This window comes from Budorcas taxicolor, chromosome 1, assembly GCF_023091745.1.
Source record: "Budorcas taxicolor isolate Tak-1 chromosome 1, Takin1.1, whole genome shotgun sequence".
NCBI classification, from domain to species: domain Eukaryota; kingdom Metazoa; phylum Chordata; class Mammalia; order Artiodactyla; family Bovidae; genus Budorcas; species Budorcas taxicolor.
In genome coordinates this window covers 121465439-121485821 of record NC_068910.1, presented here as the reverse complement: position 1 = coordinate 121485821, position 20383 = coordinate 121465439, and the positions used below count along the sequence as shown (strand labels likewise).

Below are 20383 nucleotides of genomic sequence, written 5' to 3'. Positions count from 1 at the left end.
CAGCAAATTCAAGTTTCGCTTTTTGGAACTTTCTGGATTTTTTTTTCCTGAATATTTTGAACCCATGGTTGGTTGAATCCATGAATGCAGAGTCCGTGGACACAGAGGGAAGACTGTACTTCGTGACAACATTGATTATGATAAAACAGTATCAAGAGTACAGCTGGAAGGAGAGCTTGAAGAAGAATTACCCAATAATCACCATTTAGTACCACGGAGTCCATGTCCACAGCCAGACCCTGCAGGCTCCCCACAGAGGTCCGGTTTATGATGCTTGTCTGGATGGAGTCCTTCAAGATAGCAGCCACACAGTCCTCACAGAAGATGTGGCCCTTGGCATGAGGCATGACAAATACAAGCCAGAAGTGGACAAGGAGGCCACCTTTGTTGTTACTGCTACAGTGAAAAGAGAAAGAAGTTCAGGGATATACCTCTTCGGAAGTAGACATTCACAAGGAGCCAGTGACCCAACTGATAAATTCAAGGTGAAACCAACGAGCACACCCTTCAATAAATATAACTTCCTTCTTTAGGAAGCCATTGACCACTTTTATGGGAATTTAGAAAGAAAAGCATCTTGATATGTGTATTCTTGCACTGGATTCAGATCTAGAACCATTAGTATATTTTGCATCTCCATGGAGAATACCGGAGAAGGCAGTGGCACCCCACTCCAGTACTCCTGCCTGGAAAATCCCATGGATGGAGGAGGCTGGTGGGCTGCAGTCCATGGGGTCATGAAGAGTCAGACACGACTGAGTGACTTCACTTTCGCTTTTCACTTTCATGCATTGGAGAAGGAAATGGCAACCCACTCCAGTGTTCTTGCCGGAGAATCCAAGGGATGGAGGAGCCTGGTGGGCTGCCGTCTGTGCGGTCACACAGAGTCAGACACGACTGAAGCAACTTAGCAGCAGCAGCATGGAGAATACACTGTTTCTATGGGTATCAATCAATGTTCACCGCCATTACACATAACAACAGTTAGAATGTTTGATACCTCGGGATCTTTAGACACAGTGCTAAATCTGCTTTATCCCATTAATCCTGTGAGGAAGGTCCTATTACTCTTCCGACTTTACACATGAAGAAATGAGGGTCAACTCAAAATCATACAGCTGCTGAGTAACAAATCTAGAATTCAAGCCTAATTTGGTTTTCAGGTAGCTGCTCCTGCTTCAGTTTGCTCTTGGAGCAGAATCTCCTAAGACATAAACATTGTCATGTTTATGAAAAAAACATAAGATAGCGTTCTACCACACATATTTTGGGAAATGGAAAGTGGAGGAAAGGAAACAAACTGCTTTACTACAAGACTTTCTTAGTGCCTTTAATCTGCCAAAATGAATTGTGAATCTCTGCAGATATAGCGGAGGTGGGGGAAGGCAAGATACAGTACACAGCACACAAATTTTCCTAAAAATCATTTGACCATGGGATGCTTTTTTTCTCAGAAGAGTTCCAGCCACTAGCTTTTTACTGAACATATTTTGAAATACATCAATCAGTGTTTTATTTTTGCCTTCACCTAATGGTAGTGGACATGTTTATGGCCACTTTGCCTAGCAGCATTAGTACAGAGGTCCAGGTTAATTCCGGGTGTTTGTGTCTGTTCAGTCTCTCAGTCGTGTTTGACTCTTTGTGACTCCATGGGCTTTAGCCCACCAGGCTCCTCTGTCCATGGGATTTTCCCAGCAAAAATACTGGAATGGGTTGCCATTTCCTTCTCCAGGGGAGCTCCTGGTGAGTTTCAGTAAAGGAAGAGAAAACCTCAGCATGACAAAGATCTGGATCACAATTGTGCTAAAAGGGTATTAACCCACAACTCTCCCCAAGAAGTTACTTGCAAATGGTGTTATTACAGCCCTTCCACACCATTGTGAGGAATTTACGGCAGTGAATGTAGAAGTCCCAAAGCAAGGGACTTTCCATACCTGACATCTGCAACTACAGACTGCTTGTAAAATTCGGAGAAGGCAGATGTTGTATAAACCAGGTTTATCTGCAACAGAAGAACAAAGGTATCTGAAGTCTTTCAAACTTGGCTTCCATGCACAGTACCCAGCATTCTATAGGTCCAAGCTTTGACAGTTAGCAAGGAGAAAAGCCAGGCTCAAGCTAAAGACTTCTAATGCCAAACTCAGGCATTATTCTTTGCATTAAAATAATGTATTACTTCCTGTATCAGAGTTACTGTCATTCCGCTGTTGGTGAAAATTACTCAGTTACCTCTACTCATTTATTGCTGTCTTTAGATACCCTAGAAAATGGCAACCCACTCCAGTACTCTTGCCTGGAGAATCCCAGGGATAAGGGAGCCTGGTGGGTTGCCGTCTGTGGGGTCACACAGAGTTGGACACGACTGAAGTGACTTAGCACAGCAGATACCCTAATCAAGCTTAACTTCAGAATTATGCTACTCCAATAGTAAATTTTCCCCACAATAAGTAAAATTCCTTTAAGCACATTTTCAAAGCATTTGACCCAATCTCTTCTATCAAAGTATACCATGGAAAATGTATATCCTCAAGGACACATTCCTAAATTAGCCACTAGAGGGCGAGTAATACCCACGGTAGAGAGTAGAGAGTGGCGTGAAGTCGCTCAGTCGTGTCCGACCCTTTGCGACCCCGTGGACTGTAGCCTACCAGGCTTCTCCATCCATGGGATTCTCCAGGCAAGAATACTGGAGTGGGTTACCATTTCCTTCTCCAGGAGATCTTCCCGACCCAGGAATCAAACCCGGGTCTCCCTCATTGGAGGCAGACGCTTTAACCTCTGAGCCACCAGGATTTTACATCTCCCTTCAGAACTCTCCAGTCTCCAGGAATTTTTTTTTAACACCATAAATGGATCTCAAAAAGAGAGCTACTTCAATCAACTGATAGTGTGCCCTTACTTAGCATTTCTAAAACCAGTTTCTTCTACCAAGTCTTCCCCTGTATTCCCCTTCCTGCTGCTGCTGCTGCTAAGTCACTTCAGTCATGTCCGACTGTGCGACCCCATAAAAGGTAGTCCACCAGGTTCCTCCATCCCTGGGATTCTCCAGGCAAGAACACTGGAGTGGGTTCCCTTTACTCAGTTCAGTTCAGTCGCTCAGTCGTGTCTGAGTCTTTGCGACCCCATGAATCACAGCCCGACAGGCCTCCCTGTCCATCACCAACTTCCGGAGTTCGCGCAAACACATGTCCATCGAGTCAGTGATGCCATCCAGCCATCTCATCCTCTGTCGTCCCCTTCTCCTCCTGCCCCCAATCCCTCCCACCATCAGGGTCTTTTCCAATGAGTCAACTCTTCGCATGAGGTGGCCAAAGTATTGGAGTTTCAGCTTCAGCATCAGTCCTTCCAATGTACATCCAGGACTGATCTCCTTTAGGATGGACTGGTTGGATCTTCTTGCAGTCCAAGGGACTCTCAAGAGTCTTCTCCAACACCACAGTTCAAAAGCATCAATTCTTTTGCACTCAGCTTTCTTCACAGTCCAACTCTCACATCCATTATGACCACTGGAAAAACCATAGCCTTGACTAGACGGACCTTTGTTGGCAAAGTAATGTCTCTGCTTTTGAATATACTATCTAGGTTGGTCATAACTTTCCTTCCAAGGAGTAAGCGTCTTTTAATTTCATGGCTGCAATCACCATCTGCAGTGATTTTGGAGCCCCCCAAAAATAAAATCTGACACTGTTTCCCCATCTATTTCCCATGAAGTGATGGGACCAGCTGCCATGATCTTAGTTTTCTGAATGTTAAGCTTTAAGCCAACTTTTTCACTCTCCTCTTTCACTTTCATCAAGTGGTTTTTTTCGTTCCTCTTCACTTTCTGCCATAAGGGTGGTGTCATCTGTATATCTGAGGTTATTGATATTTTCCCGGCAATCTGGATTCCAGCTTGTGCTTCCTCCAGCCCAGCATTTCTCATGATGTACTCTGCATATAAGTTAAATAAGCAGGGTGACAATATACAGCCTTGACGTACTCCTTTTCCTCTTTGGAACCAGTCTGTTGCTCTATGTCCAGTTCTAACTGTTGCTTCCTGACCTGCATACAGGTTTCTCAAGAGGCAGGTCAGGTGGTCTGGTATCTCCATCTCTTTCAGAATTTTCCACAGTTTATTGTGATCCACACAGTCAAAGGCTTTGGCATAGTCAATAAGGCAGAAATAGATGTTTTTCTGGAACTCTCTCGCTTTTTTGATGATCTAGCAGATGTTGGCAATTTGATCTCTGCCTTTTCTAAAACCAGCTTTGAACATCTGGAAGTTCACAGTTCACGTATTGCTGAAGCCTGGCTTGGAGAATTTTAAGCATTACTTTACTAGCGTGTGAGATGAGTGCAATTGTGCAGTAATTGAGCATTCTTACATAGTAGCTACATAGCAGCAAAATCACCTACCTAACCTACCAGAGCCTCTTGATGAAGGTGAAAGAGGAAAGTGGAAAAGCTGGCTTAAAACTCAACATTCAAAAAACTAAGATCATGGCATCTAGTCCCATTACTTCATGGCAAATGAATGGGGAAACAATGGAAAAAGTAATGGACTTTATTTTCTTGGGCTCCAAAATCACTGCAGATGGTGACTGCACCCATGAAATTAAAAGATACTTGTTTCTTGGAAGAAAAGCTATGACCAACCTAGACAGCATATTAAAAAGCAGAGACATTACTTTGCCAACAAAGGTCCATCTAGTCAATGTTATGGTTTTTCCAGAAGTTATGTATGGATGTGAGAGTCTGACCATAAAGAAGGCTGAGTGCCGAAGAATTAATGCTTTTGAACTGTGGTGTTGGAGAAGACTCTTGAGAGTCCCTAGGACTGCAAGGATATCAAACCAGTCAATACTGAAGGAAGTCAATCCTGAATATTCATTGGTGGGACTGATGCTGAAGCTGAAGCTCCAATACTTTGGCTACCTGATGTGAAGAGCCAATTCATTAGAAAAAACCCTGATGCTGGGAAAGGTTGAAGGCAGGAGGAGAAGGGGACAACAGAGGACAAAGGTTGGATGGCATGACCCAGTCAATGGACGTGAGTTTGAGCAAGCTCTGGGAGATGGTGATGGATAGGGAAGCCTGGAGTGCAGCATGTCCATGGGGTTGCAAAGAGTCAGACATGACTGAACAACAAATGGCCCATGAGAAAAACACAAAACTCCCGAAACCTTGGAAATAATACAGCATCATGGAAAAATATGATCCACGAGTTTAAATTCACTGTGCAACACAGAACATGTCACCTTGGCCTACTGAGCTTCCTTTCCCCTGTCGCCTTCTCTCTTTTATATTCTGTAAAGAGGTGATAAAAATGCCTACTTCCTTGGGTGGGATGATAAATAGTTATAATTAAATGGGTTGAGCACAGTACTAACTATACAGACAGGGTCTACACAAAGCCAGCATTGAGTCTGCAGGAGGCCAGGGAGGGTTGCTTTGAGAAAGTTTTTTGGATGGATCATGAATGACGGGTGGAGGAATTTCATTCCCTAGAGGATGGACAGAAAAGTTTAGGTCCAAAGTGAGTAACACGAGAAATCAGAGCCACCAGACAGGTAAGTGCAATGATTATTCATAATGTGCAATGATTATTCATACCAAGCAAAGACTGCTTTATTTCACAAAGTTCCTGTGGGAGAAAGTGGTGAAAAATGAGACTGGGATGATCAGGGGACAGATCTGGAAAAGTGCTTGCCTGCCATTCTTCAGAATCAGTATGTTATCCTTATGCCAAAGGAGGAATGTTATTGTTGAAGGATCACTCCAGCAGTAGAGAGGAATGATTCTGGGTGGGGATGGAGGAGTACTGCCTGGGATTGGAAAAAAATGTTAAGGAGATTTAAAAAGAATGTCTCCCTCTTTGGGCTAATTGGAGAGATAATTGATGTTTAGGAAAGGCCATGATAGATATTTTTCTGTTTGACCAGTTATACTTCTAGGAACTCAGCTAAGGAAGTAATCAGAGACACACAGCTTACCTGGTGGTTTTGTTATAACATTGTAACAGCAAAAATTGGAAACAACTAAAATATCTAATAAAAGGGACTTTCCAACTTCAAAGCTATCAAAATTTATGTGTTTTTTTCAAAGACTATGTACTCCCATAGAAACATGCAATATTAAGAAGAAAAAGTCAGATTATAAAACTGACTATCTACTAATACTCCAGTTCTGTGCTATATCCTATGTCTGTGTGGTCCAAAATCAAAAGAGGCTCTATCTCTGGAGATTGCATTAAAGGAGATTTTATTTTTTCAATACTTTTTCTAAATTTTATAAATGTTTACAATAAATACGAATTAGTTCTATAATAGGAAAAGTGGGTTTTTTTAAGTGAAGAGATGATAGTGTATCAGTTTTGAAATAAATGTGTATGGATCACAGAATTAATCAGCATGCATGTAATTTCTGTACTAGAAGGCATTTTAAAGTTCATCTGATCCAATTACTTTACTTTATAGATAAGAAAAACTGAAGCTCAGGAAGTCATTTCTTTTTATTTTCAGTGGAAAAAAAAGAAATAATTCTATAAAATAGCGATTTTATCTTACAACCATGATGAGCTAAATCCCATGTTTTCCTGAGTTCTTCCTTGAGCCCCCCTCCCTCCCCTACTGACCTCACCTTTCCCAGCCTCTCCCAGCTCCCGCCATCACCTCACCACTTGCCGCACAGTCTGCGCCACTGACAGAAATTCCCTGGACTCCTTCTGTCGGTATTCAGGAAGAAACTCAATGTTGGTGATGCGAAACATCCCAGCAAAGTAAAAAGCATCTCTGCTTTCAGTCTTACCTGTAAGACAGGAGGAAAGGTGGTCAGTATGCCTTCCCATCTGTGTGGTGGTAAGGCATGATCTATGTCTGTATCACTGTTCTAAAACGCTTTTATTTTAGACGGTTTTGTATTTTACTGGTCATAGTCTGAGAAGTTCTAAATGTAGTTTACAACATCTCTTCCATCAGCATCTGTCCTAGAGTCATTAAATAAGGACTTTTGATAGCTCAGTTGGTAGAGTCTGCTTGCAATACAGGAGACCCTGATTCAATTCCTGGGTTAGGAAGGTTCACTGGAGAAGGGATAGGCTACCCACTCCAGTATTCTTGGGCTTCCCTTGTGGCTCAGCTGGTAAAGAATCCACCTGCAATGCAGGAGACCTGGGTTTGATCCTTGGGTTGGGAAGACCCCCTGGAGAAGGGAAAAGCTACCCCCTCCAGTATTCTGGCTTGGAAAATTACATAGACTCTTTAGTCCATGGAGTCGCAAAGAGCCCAACAGGACTGAGCAACTTTCACTTTCAGAGTCACTAAGGGGCCAAAAACATAGAGCATAGACAGTGTTCACATGTCTCGCGTCTGTGGCAGGTAAGGGGGTAAGAAATGTACACTGCCAGGCTCTGGAGTGTCACGAGCACAAGTGGGTGAAGAGGGAAGGACTCCCCCAGCTGACCTCCACTGAGCCCCAAGTCTCTCATCTCCTTTCTGACTTTTGTGGATGATGCCGTGGGTGCTGGGCTGATCTTTAGCTCTGAGAAATGCATGGAGAGCTTATTCACAAAGTGTGGTCCTCAGTCCAGTGTCAGATACTGCTAAGTCACTTCAGTCATGTCTGACTCTGTGCGACCCCATAGACGGCAGCCCACCAGGTTCCCCCGTCCCTGGGATTCTCCAGGCAAGAACACTGGAGTGGGTTGCCATTTCCTTCTCCAATGCATGAAAGTGAAAAGTGAAGAAAGTGAAAAGTGAAGTCGCTCAGTAAGGTAACGCCTGCTCAAAAATTCTGTCCAAGGAGGACCACGGGACTGGATATTATTTGAGCCAGAAACTGCTGCCAAGACAGACAAAGATATTGCCATATTTGAGATGCCTTCAGATCCCTGAGAATAGCCTAGGGAGATGAGGACTCTCTTTTCAGACTTTCCTTTTTGTTACAAGGTTTTATTGCTATGAGGCATCACCCCCAGGTTCTCATGGCCATGGTATATTTCTTTGCTGAGACACATGTCCCATGGTATCAGAACTTCCATCTGCATTTCTGCCTTTCTAAATGAACAGTAAATTTTTTTGTTCCTCAGCCCTTAACATGGGTAGTGAGTGCCTGACTCAGATTTCAAGCTCAATCAATGTTGGTGGGAAGGAGGGGAGAGGAAAACAGAGAACAGTCTCTCTTAGAACAATGCCCAGCACCTGGAAATGCTAAATAAGTGATGGCTGAATTAAAAGAAGGTGCAACCAGGATTTGCTTGGTGGTCCAGTGGTTAAGAATCTGCCTTGCAATGCAGGGGACACAGGTTCAATCCCTGGTCAGGGAACTAGAATTCCACATGCCCATGTGCCACAACTACGGAGCCAGCACACCACTACTAGAGAGTCTGTGTACCAAAACGGACGGTCTTGAATGATGCAACAAAGATCTCCATGCATGCCATACCTGAGACCAGACACAGCGGAACAAATATTAAAAGAAAAAAAAAGAAGGTGCAACCCAAGTGCCACAACTACTGAGCCAGCACACCACTACTAGAGAGTCTGTGTACCAAAACAGAAGGTCTTGAATGATGCAACAAAGATCTCCATGCATGCCATACCTGAGACCAGACACAGCGGAACAAATATTAAAAGAAAAAAAAAAGAAGGTGCAACCTGTATGAAGACTGGGGAGCTACCTCCCTGTGTGATCCATTCAGGGGTCACGTTAGCCATGTAGTGAGCCTGTGGAGGGGTGGGGAGGGGCCAGAGGCCTGAGCTCCTGTCCTAAATTTGTTCTCTCAAGTTATGAAGTTGAGCCTTCTAAAACTGAATTCCTCTGCCAAGTTTAGGACTAACTTTTCTGTCCAAAACTCTCTTCCTTTTCTTGTCCTACAACTGTTCACCTCTAAGAAAAGAGGGAACTGAAACAGAGCAAGACCCTGTGGGAGCCTGCTGGGTACAGAAGCCTTTCTGTTTTCCCCATTTCTTTTTTGTAGGAAAAAGGATTCATCCTCCCAGACCTTCCCTGAGTTACAAAAGGTAGATTCAAATGGTTACCAGTTAGAAATGAAAGAACGCAGAAATAAAGGAAATGTGGTCATGAAACAATTGTACAGCGATAAAGCAGAGACCTAGTTCCTCCTCGAGGGATATACATCATGTCAGGGGAGTGTGTCATTTCCTCAGTTCTGTTTTGTCACAACAAAAATTTGAAGCGACGGACCAGCGTTACAGCCCTCGGACGGGCCAGTGTCACAGCTCCAAGTTACAGCTCAGTTTTATTTAGAAAATAAAGGAAAATACATCCTCGAGGCAGGAAGGCTTGCCGACCCAAAAGACACAAAGAGGAGAGAGACAGAGAGCGAGCCCTGGCCCTTTGGCTCCTCTTTTTATGTTTTTTCTCCTCCCCCGGACTTGCCCTATGTAAACTGGGCTAGCCAAGAGTGCTGTTTGCTCCACCTGAGGTCCTCACTCCGTCCTCTGACCTTCCTTTGTTCTATTTTCGCAAGATTTTCCCTTCCTTGTCTTTTAGTCACTGTCATTCTGGACTCATTTTTCCTATTCTTACTACCTAACAATCACAATCTGGTCTATATCTTTGCGTTCTTAAGGCAGTGGCACCCCACTCCAGTACTCTTGCCTGGAAAATCCCATGGACGGAAGAGTCTGGTAGGCTGCAGTCGATGGGGTTGCTAAGAGTCAGACACGACTGAGCGACTTCACTTTCACTTTTCACGTTCATGCATTGGAGAAGGAAATGGCAACCCACTCCACTGTTCTTGCCTGGAGAATCCCACGGATGGGGGAGCCTGGTGGGTTGCCGTCTATGGGGTCGCACAGAGTCAGACACGACTGAAGCAACCTAGCAGCAGCATAGGAACTAAGGCCCCCAAACAGGTGGAGAATGGCGACGTCAGTCTGAGCACAAACACGTGGACTCCAGACTGGCTTGAACCAGAAGGCTGAGATTGAAACAGATTGAACCAGAAGGTTGAGATTTCTGACATACCATCTTGTTATCTCACCACCAACCATCAGAAGAAAGTCACACACCCCTCGGCCCACATTCACAAAATTTTCCTTTAAAAACTCTTCCTTGAAGACCATCAGGGAGTTAGCATCTTTTGAGCATGAGCTGCCCATTCTCCTTGCTTGGCTCATAAAATAAACCTTTCTTGCTCCAAATTCTGACATTGCAATTTGCTTGGCTTCACTGTGAGTTGGGCACATGAACTTGGGTTCAACAACAGTTATGTAACCTTGGACACACCACTTTGCCTCATTAGGCCTCTTGTATAAAGAAGCATTTGTTTCTGTCTCTGATTTTACTAACAAAGTCATTCTTAGGTGTTTGTTTGTTTGTTTGCTTTTTCTGTTGCAGATTCTTAAAATTTAAATGAAAGCTCTGACCACCTGGAAGCTCACAGGTGGTGAGCTTCCTTCTTCTATCTGTAGGTATTCGAGGGATAAACAACGCAAGAGAGTTCAGTTTAGCCAGCTTACATTTATCTAACTCTTCTGCTCAGGTCAACATACAATCCCTGCTTGTGAAACTGAGCAGGACCCTGTGGGGCCCTCCTAGGCACAAAAGCCTTTCTGTGTTCCCCGTTTTCTGATTTATAAAAAATCAGGGAAGTAGAAGAATGCAGAAACAAAGGAACAATCAAGAAACTATAGTCCAGGATCCTGGTTCTTCTGCAGGAACCACCCATACAGATGGAGGATGGTAACTTCAGGCTAAGCACAAGAATCCTTGAATACCACCCTGTTAGCTCACCAACCAATTAGAGGATAGTTGTATACCCAGCAGTCCTCAGTCCAGGTTTTTTATCTGTAATAACTTCTCCCTGCAAACCATTGGGGACTTTAGAGCATAAGTCACCCATTCTCCTTGCTGACCCCTGCAATAAACCTTTCTCTACTCCAGCCTCCAATATTATGGTTTATTTGGTGCATTGAACAAGCTTGCATTCAACAACAAATGGTCTTCCAGATGAGCTGTCCACCTCATTTCTGTTAAAAAAAAAAATCACATGGAAATTTCCTGTTGCTCCAGTGGTTAAGACTACATGCTCTCACTGCTAATGGACAGAGTTTGGACTCTGGAAATAAAATCCCACAAGCCTCAAGGTGCATCCAAAAAAATATAAAATATCACAAGCCCCAAATGGAGTCTTTTGCCCCCATGACTGCAAATTAAGACCTAATTGCAGAACTTCTCTTGTGGTGCAGTGGATAAGAATCTGACTGACAGTGCAGAGGACACAGGTTTGATCCCTGGTCTGGGAAGATGCCACATGCCCTGTCCATGTACCACAACTACTAAAGCCCGCTCACCCTGGAGGCTGTGCTCTGCAGCGATGAGAAACCATCACAATGAGAAGCCCCTTCCCCCATGCACAAGAGAACGCCTGCACAAAGAAACAAAGACCCAGCATAGCCAAAAAATAAATTTGAAAATAATAATAAATAAATAAAATTATAAAGAAAAAGGCTTAATTGCAGTTTCACTCTCTCCGGGGAATGTGACCTTTAAACAGACAATTTGAAAATTCCTGATCAACCCTAGAGGGAAACCGCATGATAAAAGACCCCTGCTCCCCCAAGATCTGAGGGGCTGCCCAGAACAATTCTGTCTTTTCTCCTGCTAATAGCCTCCTTGTCCCACCCTCCTTCTGCTTATAAAATCTTCCGTTTTGTTCACCAGCTCCAAGGTTTTTATTTACTATTAAATAAAATAGTACTTATTGATTTATTTGCTAGTATTTACCATTTACTATTTTATTGACTATTAATAGATGGGATGCTGTGATTCATGAGCAAGTACATAAAGCCAATTATATCACTAGATTTACTTGGTTGAATTTTTGTTTTTTAACATTTTTCAAGGCCACCCTCCATGCTCAAATTTCATGTATCAAAACTAACCTCTGTTGTTTGTGAAACAATTCTTTTATTCATACCTGTTTTCCTTTCCTCATACTAGCCTGTCTTTCTGAAATGCCCTTCTCTGATATTCAGACAACCAACAAATTACCTCATCATAGTGATGTCCCAAAACTTTATATGAATGTGCTAGGCAATGCAAATACATCAGTTTAGGGCTGGCAGAGAACTGATGGGAAATAAGTTGGTTTGCTCTGGGATGGGGCTGTGTGTCTTTTGTGTTTGTCTTAATTGCTCATTGACTTGACTGCCTTCACTAGTCTGTAAAGACAGATTCTTTCCTGTCTACCACTCTGTTCCATGCCTTTCACAGGGTCCAGCTCATAGCCGGCCCTCCCAGGCTGTGTCAAATGAATTCTCAGAAGCCAGTTCATGAAGCCTTGTCTAGACTCGATCCCTGAACAGGTTGTTGGATGCTTCCCTTCGGTGACTTCAAAGTAATTGCTTAAGAAAAAAAAAAAAAATCTGTCCTCACTCCCTCTCCAGCACTGAGCTGTGAGTTTTTTGAAAGTAGAAAATGCATCTCTGAGCTTTTTAAAAGTAGGAGATGCATCTTGGTGTGCCTGATGCATAGTACCACACAAATCATAGCTGATCAATTTCTATATATAATTGACCTGAACTTCTCAAGACAATATTCATTAATTCTTTGCCTATAATTTAGTTTTCCAATCAAATTTTAATACCCTTGAGAGTATCTTGCATTAAATATAATCATGTGTAGGGTGGGAAGTCCAGCATAAATCAATAAATGCTATAGTTACTGAGCTGCTTGGGTAACTACTCTCTACGGAAGAACTTAGTTATTACTCCTATCCAAAAGCATCAGTAAGATTGACAAAAACACAATCAACTGCATAAACAACATAAAAACAAAGAAGAGAAAGGTGCATTAGTAAACTGAAGTGCAGGGAGCTGGAAGCATGAGGTTGCCTAGCAACAGGCCTGAGTGGGTGGATGAGGAAATAAAACAGCTTAGCATTCCATTCATTTTTCACAGCTAAAAATATGTTACATTTCTGAACCAGTCAAAAGCTCCCAAGCATTTTCCTCAGGTCTTCTCTTGCTGGTATCTCTGCTCCTCTGGGAAGAAAGCAGTGGTGGTAAACTAAGAAATGGGAAAGACAATTCTGGCTTCTTCCTTAAAACCTCAACAGTTTTGAAAATGGCTTTCAGTCTAAGAAGTAAGAAAATTCTATCAGAAACACCCAAGGGCAGATGGGACCTGCATTGCCAATAGAACCCTCGGGGCAAGCCCTAACACCAAAGGAACAAGGGATTTCCACTCACTGACGTAGAGCCACAGCAGTGTCCAGGCTATGACCGCTAGGATGAATAAAAATACTGTGAAAAGAATGATTTTGTTTTGGACGTTCCAAAAGGGAGCTTTCTTCTTGAGTTGCTTCTTGGCTTTGGCTCCGGCGATGGGTTTTCTTGGTGGTCGTCTCCCTGGCAACTTCCCTGGGGCACTGATGACCTGAACTGAGATATTGGATATCTTCAAAAGAATGAGAGATGTGTTAACAATTAGAAGTAGTCTAGGGGTTAAATACAACCACTCAGTCAGGAGAATCTTAGTGCTAACAGGCCTGCATAAATCAAATGCTCTACATAAGCAACGACTTGCACTGAATCACACAATTAAGACCAATCAGAAAAAAAAAAAACAAAACAGTATATGAACTCCAGTGAAATTTTATCCAGGTTCTCCCCTCAACTTTCCAATTCTGCTAAATAGATACTAGAGAGGATAGACCTGAATTTTATGTAAGTGAAGACTAAAGGACCTAAAGGGCAGACAGTTAGGATTCTATGTGGGTTGATTCATGAGTCCACATCTCTGGGAATGTATGTGTTTGCAATATATATAGCTTTTTTTCCCACAATCAGTGTCTTCTAGGCTGAGGCAGGATTGACAGTAAGAATAGAAGTGAGTTCCTCAGAGAAACGAACTGATATCCTAATTATGGCTTCATGAACCGGTGGTCATGAAACCAAGCAGGACCTCCCTGTGTCCAGGGGTTCCTGGACACAAAAGCTGTTCTGTGTCCCCCATTTCTTGACTACAGGAAATGGGCTTCATTCAGCCTCCATTACCTTTCCTGAGTTCCAACAAGCAGGTTCAAACTGTTGCTAACTAGGGAAGGGTGGATGCAGAGACAAGGGAGGAACAATAGTCCAGCCTTGGGTCAGAGTCTTGGTTCTCCATCAAGGGATACACATAACAATATTTTTGAGCCATTTTGCAGATACTGAAATCCCTACCAGGTAGGAGAAATTAATGGTATGCTGCCCACAAGCATGTAAATCCCAGACTGGTTGGAACCAGAAGGTTAATGATGTTGACTCCCACTTACCTCACCACCAACCAATCAGAAGGTGGTCCACAAACTGGTCGTAACCTCTGTGAACCATTACTATAAAATTTCTCACTATCCCCTCCAGGTTGGGACACACAATTCTGAGGACATTAGCCTGTTGTGGCTCCTTTTGACTACCAAAGCAATAAAGCTATTTTTTCTACTTCATCAAAAACTGTCGCTGAAAATCAATTCTTTGTCCAAGTACAGAGGCTGAGTTTGGCTTCAATAAAGAGAAAAGTTCAGAATGATTCTCTTGTTTTGTTGTAGCCAAATGCTCTGGGAAGCAAACTCACTCAGAAGGACAGCATGGGTAGTGGACTGCAGTTTATTACACTGGGGGGTCCGAGGCAGAGTTTCCTCTTTAGCCAGGGACCCTGACCGACTTTTGTGAAAACCTTACATACCTTAAGTGTTCGTACTCAAGACCCTATCCCCGAATTCCTTAAACCTAGCCTGGAAAATGTTAAAGGGAAATACAGTCAGGTTACAGCCATGACTCATAATCAGAAGGGTCAGCTGGCATACATTGTAGCCTACACCAATGGGTGCCCTGAAGGTTACAAGGTGATTGGCCACAGAGAGGATTATTGCATTCTTTCTGACTGTGGGAAATCTTGGTACGGAATCTGGTGTTTATCAGTCCGTGAGGCCTGTTCTGCTGCAGGTGTGTTATCTCCATGGCTACCTGGCACATAGTCCAAAGTTCACTGAAAATGCAAGCAGCCCGATACTCCAAAGATCACTGGGAATGTAAGATGGAGCTTCCTTCTTTTTCAGGATGGAGTCAGCTCAGCCTGTTCCTTTCCTCCTTCAGTTTGTGTGGCGATGAAGGACAGGGGTCAAGTGCTTGTTTTACCATCGCCTCACAGGCATACTCTAGAAGTCAGCGACTGGCCTGAACAATAATTCAGTTTCTCAATCACAAATGAAAAAATGATCAAAAAATACAGAATGAAATAGGAGACTCATGTTAGATTAGAAAATTACCAGTTTTAGCATATTGACATACAAAGTGTTGTCTGCAACAGCGACAGGAAAAAAAGGATATTATTTAACTCTTTGCCCTCCTCTCTTTTTTTTTTTCTCCTCTACTCTGTCATTTGATGCAGTGAATTCTTTAATAATGTAAGTGAGAGTTCAGCTTCGTTGAAGGAGAGATTTATACATGTCAAGGTAACTAAACATCAATGATGAAATAACTTTTAACCACACATTCTTTTAAAGGCAAGAATGCGGAACACCAATATTAAAGAAATAATTCCTCTTTTGAGCTCTCCTCTAAGAGTGTTCTCATTCTCTCTTACTCTCTCTCACTGTTCCCTACGAAGTACATGTCTTCCAGTCTTTAATCCTACCAATTAATGGGATAATGTGTGGCCAAGAACATTCTAAATTATTCATGGCTCCCTCATTCTTTGTGCAAAACACTCTTGTCAACCCCTGGAGTGAAATCTAGCTTGCATGCCTCCCAGTGAAATTGAACTAGACCAGAGTTCATCGAATGTGATGTTCTGTAGGACTGAGGATGCTGTTTCTAAAAAGAAAACTTTCTGTTATAGGATGAGTTGACTATGGCGTCAAGCTACTTTAAAGTATACCCCCCAAGAAGTAAAAAGGAAAACTTTGAGCAGTGCTAGGCCATGATGAACTAACAAGGCCAAAGTTGGGTCTTTAAGTGCGGGAACACATTACAGGCAGTCTCAGTTAGCCCTGATTAAATTTTAAAATGGAATTTGTATAGAGATCAGTACAATTTCCCTGGAGTTTTAGAAAAACAGCTGCAAATCAATTACCAAGTAGAGCACTTTAAAACAAGCTCATATTTGTAAAGTCCATTAAGTACCAAAGGAAGGTTAAGTATTTTATTATTGTTTCCTTCATTTTTTTAAAGTGACTCAGTCTCGTTTTACTAACAAGGTCAACAATAAATGGCATTCAAGTAACAGAGAAGGTTTCTCACAATGTACTTACATTCACATCAACAGCTTTGGATGAAATATTTCTGTTTTCTTTGTCCATTTTTAGGTGTTCTGCAGGTGAACATCCAGAGGTGCTTCAAAGCCAGCTTTTCAGACCCTTACTTTCCCGCTTGAGAAGAACTGGTTGCCATATTCAAGCTAGCTAGAGGGATGGAATCAATTTACCTCCACCGGCTCCAGTTCAGAAACTGAAGCTGCCTCATTGCTATATAGTGAATGTTAAAGGGACCTAGCAGAGAGCTTCACAAATCCCAACTAAAGACTTCTTAATGTTACTCTGAATCAGGCCTCCTAGAGCCCAGCCTCAAGGCAAGTTTGCTTCAGGAGGATACAATCCAACAACCCCCAGATATTTACAAGTCTTTTAAATGTTTGCCTGCATCTACAAAGGAATATTAAGAGATCTAACTTCTAACCCTCAGCATTGCTTCTTAGAAATCCCTACACTGCCCAGGGGAGGGTGAAATGCATAAAGGAAGTCAATTGTATGGTGATGGGTAGTGATTAGACTTAGGATGATGACCCCTTTTGTAATGTATATAAATATCAATTTATAATGTTGTGCTCCTGAAATTATATGATGTTTCATGACAGTTTTGCCTCAATTTAAAAAAAAAAAAAGAGGGACTTCCCTGGTGGTCCAGTGGCTAAGACTCACCCTCCCAACGCACGGAGCTCAGGAACTAGATTCCACATGCCACAACTAAGAACTTATTTTGCATACAGCAACTAAAGATTCCAAGTGCCCCAACTAAGATCCAGTGCAGCCAAATAAATAAATATTTTTTAAAAATTCTTCCCCACCCCAACACATACCCATTTCTCTTGCTGGCATCTCATGCCAACTCCAGAAGCCTCACTTTCTAATTCTGCTCTCAGCTTTCTAGCTACACTCTCTAAAAATCCCTGTTCAAGAGGTTTTTTGGTTTCCTTTTTTACTTCCTCTCCTCTTGCAGTCCTCAGAAAACCCAGGCCCTTCATCATGAAAGTCCCCTGTTTCCATTTCTCCTATTCTTCCCCAGGTCAACCTGAATTAGATTCAAGGTAAAGGAGAGCAATTTCGAGGGTGGAATAAGGCTCACACATTGCTCCCCATGTCCCTGTGAGACAGGCGTACTTCCCTCTGGGCACTGGGCATCAGTGGAAAGTTGATCAATCGCCCTTTAAAAGGGAAGCACTGCTCTGCTGATCTGGACAAAACTCTGCGTCATTCAGGGGACAGTCATCGGAAAGCAAGTGAGAAACTGCCTGCTGAAAGGGGTGGAAGATAGCTAAGTAAAGCCTGACAAACAAATTATGTCATATTGTACACATTTGCTTCCTGGCTTTTTTATTTATTACTAACAGTGATAAAATGACTAATAATGCTTTAGGCTTTATAATGGTAAGAGAGGGAAATTTTAAATTGAAGTCCTTTTTAACTGCCTGTCCTTTTTGTATTTATTTCCTATATTTTTAGAACTACTCATTTCACAAATATAAGTAAAATATATGTCCTGGGCAGTGGCCACTGAAAAGACCCTCTCCTTGAGAATCAAACATTAGGTACTCTCTTCTGAGCCCTCTTTATGGCCAGGCCTCATTCTGGGATCCTTATCTCATCTGCCTGCCCAACTGTAGAAAGAATCCTGCTGTCAACATGGAGAAAACCCCACTACCTTGATATCTGCTTTCCTTTGATAGCTGATTAAGTTCTTCAATCTCTTCCTTTAATGTAGAGAATCTCAATCTTTGGCCTGCCTTTAGCAAGAATCCCTTGACATTTGAGGTTTCTTCTTAGTAATTTTCTATCTATTGATACCCTCACCCTGTTCATTTGCTATCTTTGAGGCTTCTCTGGTGTCTCAGCAGTGAAGAATCTACCTGCCAATGCTGGAAACTCAAGTTCTATCCCTGGGTCAGGAAGATCCCCTGGAGAAGGAAATGGTAATGCACGCCAGTATTCTTGCCTGAAAAATCTCAAGGACAGAGGAGCCTGGTGGGCTACCGTCTATGGCGTTGCCAAGAGTCCAACATGACAGCAACTAAACAAAAACAACCAGCTGTCTTTATTCAATCTGGGATTGAGCTACGTTCTATTCTGAAGTCTCGTCCCCCTATTACACCATTCTCTTTGAATAAAATTCTTTCAACTATGTGTTTGAAACACCAAGAATGGGAAGGGGCAGCAAAGCATAGGAGTTTGCACTATATGTACAGAATTTTAAAACAATCATGAAACCAACTACAGGCTAACTTTTAAAATTTCATTTGCCAATAGTTCTAAATAATGTCAGTGATAAATTATTCTTCTCTGAAAAAAAATCTTTGTTGTAAATTCTAAACAGTTGCTTCCATTACAATTAAGTTTTAATAATATATATATATATATAAAAGCTTCAAATGGCACATTTTAATTACTCATTATTTAATAAATAGGAATGTTATATAGAAGTTAATTTGAAGAACTCCCATTTGTGTGAAAGTGAACGTGTTAGTCACTCAGTCTTGTCCCACACTTTGTGACCCCATGGGCTATAGCCGGCCAGGCTCCTCTGTCCACGAGACTCTCCAGGCGAGAATACTGGAGTGAGCTGCTATTTCCTTCTCTAGGGGATCTTCCTGACCCAGGAATCAATGGGTCTCCATTGCAGGCAAATTCTCTACCGATTTGTATAGTTGGCTTCAAACATAAACGGACTCTATTGAACATGTTCATTTTGAAAGTACGTTTCTAACAGTTTGGAATCACTTGAACTCACCTGGGGCAGAATTTTTGCATTTCAGCATTTCAGTCCTGAATATTCATTGGAAGGACTGATGTTGAAGGTGAAACTCCAATACTTTGGCCACCTGACGGGAAGAACTGACTCATTGGAAAAGATCCTGATGCTGGGAAAGACTGAAGGAAGGAGGAGAAGGAGATGAAGGAGGACGAGATGGTTGGATGGCATCACCACTCGATGGACATGAGTTTGAGCAAGCTCTGGGAGCTGGTGATGGACAGGGAAGCCTGGCATGCTGCAGTCCATGGGGTCACAAAGAGGCAGACACTACTGAGTGACTGAACTGACTGGTGCAGAATTCTTCCTTCCAAAAACCTCTGTGGGACTACGAATTCCTGCAGTTAGAGAGGATATTCAAATAAGCAATAATAGAATGATGATTGTAAAGATGAAGAAACAGAACTGCAACTATTTCACATCTGTTACTTTCATGTGACCATTCAAAATTAAGTTATATTTAAAATGTAAAGCAAAAGTGTGAACTGAATGTGAGCTGCAAGTTATATTTTATATATAATATTTTGTATGCAAGATTTATTTTGTTAATTTTATTTTTGCTAGCAAAATTGCACAAAATGAAATAAACCTTTTCACCCTGTTTTCTAGATATTATTTTTCATTTTATTTCATGATTATTACAGAAAATTTGTTCATTGTATTAAGACAAGGCTTGTTTAAAAACAATCCCCTCCAGGTGGACAGACATATGATAAAGCAAGTATAAAAAATACTAATGTTGGAATCTAGATGTGGTTATATGCATTTACACTACAGATTTCTTTCAACTATATTCTGACAATTTTCTTTATTTCTTTTTTTTGAAAATTTTCTTGATTAAATATTGGAGAGGAAATTATCATCTCCAGGACTCAAAACTCTAGATAAACCACTGGTTTTGAGAGGTAACAGCAAAGGCAGCTGGGGTAGAGGGTAAGGTCTTGGTGAATGAGTTTTCATTCGTCTCCTTTTGCTTTTATTGGCATGGAAGTTCTGGTGCAAAAATCCCTTCAGTTGCCAGAACACATGGCCAAAGATAGTCACAATGGCCAGATGTAGGTTGGTGCTTGAAACAGCTTCAAAGAGAGTGAAGAGATTTCTTTTCTTTCCCAGGAACAAAGATCCTTTTGCTGAGGGAAGCGAGGCAGGTGTCTGCCCACTGGCTGGTGAGCAGATAGTGTGCAGTGACCTGATGGGAGGAGAGACATCTCCCCATTGGATTCTGTAGTGACTGTGGGAAGTACACAACGCAACACACCAATTCACCACTTGAAAATACTGGCAGCGCTTCAGACTTTGGCCTCAAGATGAGCTTAGCATGTCAGAGGTGGGGCCAAGTTACCCATCTAACACGAGCAAGATTCTAAACCCCT

At 42.2% G+C, this 20383-nt stretch overlaps 1 protein-coding gene across 1 annotated transcript in view; it reads right to left on the bottom strand.

Annotated features, from left to right (window-relative positions):
* The window catches only part of TMPRSS7 (transmembrane serine protease 7), a 51706-nt gene extending 35418 nt beyond the window's left edge, over positions 1 to 16288 (bottom strand). Inside the window, exons 1-5 of the mRNA XM_052643792.1 lie at positions 16241 to 16288; positions 13197 to 13404; positions 6656 to 6786; positions 1935 to 2002; positions 203 to 396 (exon numbers count right to left, since the gene is read on the bottom strand). Coding sequence (XP_052499752.1) covers positions 203 to 396; positions 1935 to 2002; positions 6656 to 6786; positions 13197 to 13404; positions 16241 to 16288 — 649 coding nt within the window. The remainder of the gene's footprint in view (positions 1 to 202; positions 397 to 1934; positions 2003 to 6655; positions 6787 to 13196; positions 13405 to 16240) is intronic.
* Between the last annotated feature and the right edge of the window lie 4095 nt (positions 16289 to 20383).